Source organism: Brassica oleracea, chromosome C3 (assembly GCF_000695525.1).
Source record: "Brassica oleracea var. oleracea cultivar TO1000 chromosome C3, BOL, whole genome shotgun sequence".
NCBI lineage: Eukaryota > Viridiplantae > Streptophyta > Magnoliopsida > Brassicales > Brassicaceae > Brassica > Brassica oleracea.
Window position 1 is genome coordinate 47,006,510 of NC_027750.1, and position 3,597 is coordinate 47,010,106.

Here is a 3,597-nt window from a genome sequence, read left to right on the forward strand (position 1 = left end):
TGGGGATTACTTGATTCTTCATCGTTTCGTGTGCTTCCGAAATCGTATGACAAGATCCTCTAGCCTTCTTTTCACCACGCCAAGTGTTTCTCTTACTAGTGCTTTCTTCTTCGTCCTCTCAATCGAAGAGCTCTAATACTATATTAATCTTTTACCAACCACTTGTGTTACACAACGATCATTGTGTGTTACACACGAGTTCGAGAGAAAGAATAAGATAGATGTTACATGCTTACTTCAGATAGTTCCGAAAATGATGTAACCTATCTGAAATACTTTTTATTATTGAGATTCTTGTGTTGATGTTACATCAAATGATTGATTTTTATATAGAGATCGAATCATTAGGCTAAGAAACACACCTCTTAACATGAAGAAGAGTTACAACTCTTCGTGTAATAACATAAATAACTAACTTATGTAAATGTATCAAGGAGAGATTAGATTATAGTTTAACAGGTCCTGAACATAGCCAAGTGAAACATTGGCCTATAGTCCCAAGATTTTTGAAGAAAATTACATAGAAATAAACCCCCAAATTTGTAAAAAAAAAAAAAAAATTTATTAAAACTTTCACTAAATCGCATACATCCCCGGAATCGAAGGACCGGCAATGGTTTAGACATTTTTGCCAGAATTCAGTTTGGTTTAAAATCGTCTAACCTCTGGGTTTAATGGCATTGCAGCCACAGCCAGTGTTCATGTTTGCGAACCAGGCAGGTCTAGACATGTTAGAGACAACGCTCGTTGCGTTACAAGGCATCACATTGGAGAAGATCTTTGACGAGTCAGGTCGTAAAGCCCTCTGCCCAGATTTTGCCAAGCTAATGCAACAGGTAAAAAAAATACGTCATTTAGCTGTTTGTTTGTTTGTTATTGACCTGATATAAAAAACATGTCTGTTATCACTGTTGCAGGGATTTGCTTGCTTACCATCTGGAATGTGCGTGTCGACAATAGGGAGACATGTTTCGTACGAGCAAGCTGTTTCATGGAAAGTGTTCTCTGACTGTGAAGTCAATAACAACAATAGAATTCATTGTCTTGCTTTCTTGTTTGCGAACTGGTCGTTCCTCTGATCTCTGATCCTCTTGTTGTCTTTAAGGGGGTATCCTTTACTCATTTTTTATTGATTTAGGTGCTTTATTTTGTAATTTATTTGTTCTTATTTAGTAGCTTTCGGAAATATTTTCCGCCTTACACTTCTCACATCTATTAGAGAGTACATAGTAATTAAACATCATGTTATTCCTCTAACTGAAACAGAGTAGCTTATAATTTAGAAGTATACAATTCTCTAGCTTATATACGCGTATGTATTTATGAGCATGTAATTACTAATATGCTATTCTCTATATACACGACACGGTGCATACTCACGATTGCTTTTCAGTTCCCCTTTGGTAAGCCTCTTACCACTGGACTTTAATAATCTATTTATCTGCATATACTATTATTTGAGAAGTGAATTTGCTGATTTGTCATGTTTTCTATATTTTTAGGCAATTTTACTTATTTTTAATGCTTTATAAGTTTTAGCTAAGTCACTGATTTATTATTAGTTTTTATCTCAATCACTAATTTATTAATTTAAAAAATATCCGTAATGAATTTTATATATAATTAAAAACGAATTTTGATTTAATAATATTAAATTTATATGTTATATTAAATGTTTAGTTAATTTTCTAATTTGTCATATTTTATTAGATTTTAAGTTTCTATATAGGTAATTGATTTATTATTATTTTTTAACCGAGTATTTATTAATTTTCACAAAGCCCGTAATGAATTTATAATGAAACGCGATTTATAATGAAACACAAATTTTATTTTAATATTATTAAATTTATATTTTATATTAAATAATTAATTATAAACTAATATAATTAAATTGTGAAAATATATTTTAAAAATTAAGAGAATTCTTATATATATTATGTTGCTATCTGAAAACACTATTTTTATTATAAAGTTAAAAATTAAGAAATAAAAAAATTTATAATTAAATATTAGTCAACCAACAATATTCATATAAAGATATTTTCTAACTATTTTTAATATATGAGTATTTTAAAACCTTTTAACACAATAATAAATATATACTTTGATGAACATTATTTTTACATATATTAATAATTTGATGTTTGATTTAACTATTTGAAATCATAAATAATAACTTAACCTGTGACTGAGTTTAAAACAAATTTTCTTTTAATTGTTTTTACTTAAAACTAGTTTAATCTGTGAAACACTATGACTTCAGTTGGTGACCACTAGAAGAATGGAAAAAATGAACAAAATGAAAAATAAAATTTCATTCGAGAAATTGAAAAAATAAAATAAAATATGAATTTTGTTCAATTTGTTCCTTATCAAAATTGCATAGGAAAATTTTTCCTTATAAATTCATTCCTCCATAGGGAATTTAGAGGAAAAAAAAATGAAATCCACCATTCCTCCAGTGTAACCTTTCAATAACTGTTGTGATAATCTTTTAACCACCTCGTGCTCTAACTTTCTTATCCAGTGATCTTAGCAGTGATGAAAGACCCACACTTGGACATGGAATACCCCTGACTTATCTCATTTGATTCTCCAAAAGCTCTCAACCGATCAGGTTACACTGGGTAGACTCAACTCCACCTAACCTGAACCTAATCTTGACTGAAATTTTTCTTGTTATGGGCACTAGATCATGGAAACGAGACTTACGCTCAGGACTTCTTACTCCTTTTACCAATCTTGCTGATCCTGAGTGGCTAGCTCATCTTTAGCTAGTTCCCACCTTGCGCCGAAGCCTTTATTTTTACCCTCATGCATTCTGTTTTTCAGTGTCATATGTGCAGATATGTGCAAAAGGGTCGGATAGGAAAGGATCGACGCAGCCTCTTACTCGTTAATGCCATACACTCAGAGAAGAGAGAACAAGCATGAAGAGAACAGTCGATGAGACCATGCTCTAACAAGAGAACAGTCTATGAGTGCATTTTCTAACCAGAGGAACAATGGTGACCAGTGAGAAACAAAAGAATAGACCACCAGTGGCTGCGAAACATTCATTATGTTGTCTCTCCCTCGCAACTCCATCACCTTGTATGTAAAAAATAATAATAATAATAATAATAATAATATATATATATAAACACACGCCACTGTGAAAGTTGACCAAGGAGTTAGTACCAATTTTTGAGGAGTAGGCAAGAGAAGTCAAGAACTGAAGAACAGTCCCACGGTTGATCCGGAGGAGAGAACAACTGCACCCGTGAAGCAGAAACGAGTAAGGGCTGTGGACATCAATGTATCAATCATCTCCTACTATTTTGCGCGATATCCTGCATCCACTTAAATTTAGTATCCCCTAAACACTCTTAGCTCCACCATGAAATAGTCTGTTCCTTACCTAGCCCGTTTACCCTGAATAGTGCCTCTGATGAGAAGCTCACGCTGTTCTTAATTGAATTTAAGGAGTTCTGTCTCGATAGTGTACCCTTTTTCAGGTATGAGATACAGAGTATGGAGCTGATTTTCGAACAGCGATCGTGGGTGTTCTGGTAAGGGTGTGTGGTCTGAGTCTACAGCTTGTATGGTTCAGAT

The 3,597-nt window shown here is 32.8% G+C and overlaps 1 protein-coding gene across 2 annotated transcripts in view; it reads left to right on the plus strand.

Annotated features, from left to right (window-relative positions):
- The window catches only part of LOC106329060 (homeobox-leucine zipper protein REVOLUTA-like), a 9,416-nt gene extending 8,178 nt beyond the window's left edge, over window positions 1–1,238 (plus strand). For both annotated transcript variants that reach the window (XM_013767635.1, XM_013767636.1), the window contains exons 17-18: window positions 687–836; window positions 918–1,238. In XM_013767635.1, the coding sequence (XP_013623089.1) occupies window positions 687–836; window positions 918–1,079 (312 nt within the window). In that variant the 3' untranslated portion in view covers window positions 1,080–1,238. The remainder of the gene's footprint in view (window positions 1–686; window positions 837–917) is intronic.
- The last annotated feature ends 2,359 nt before the right edge of the window (window positions 1,239–3,597 follow it).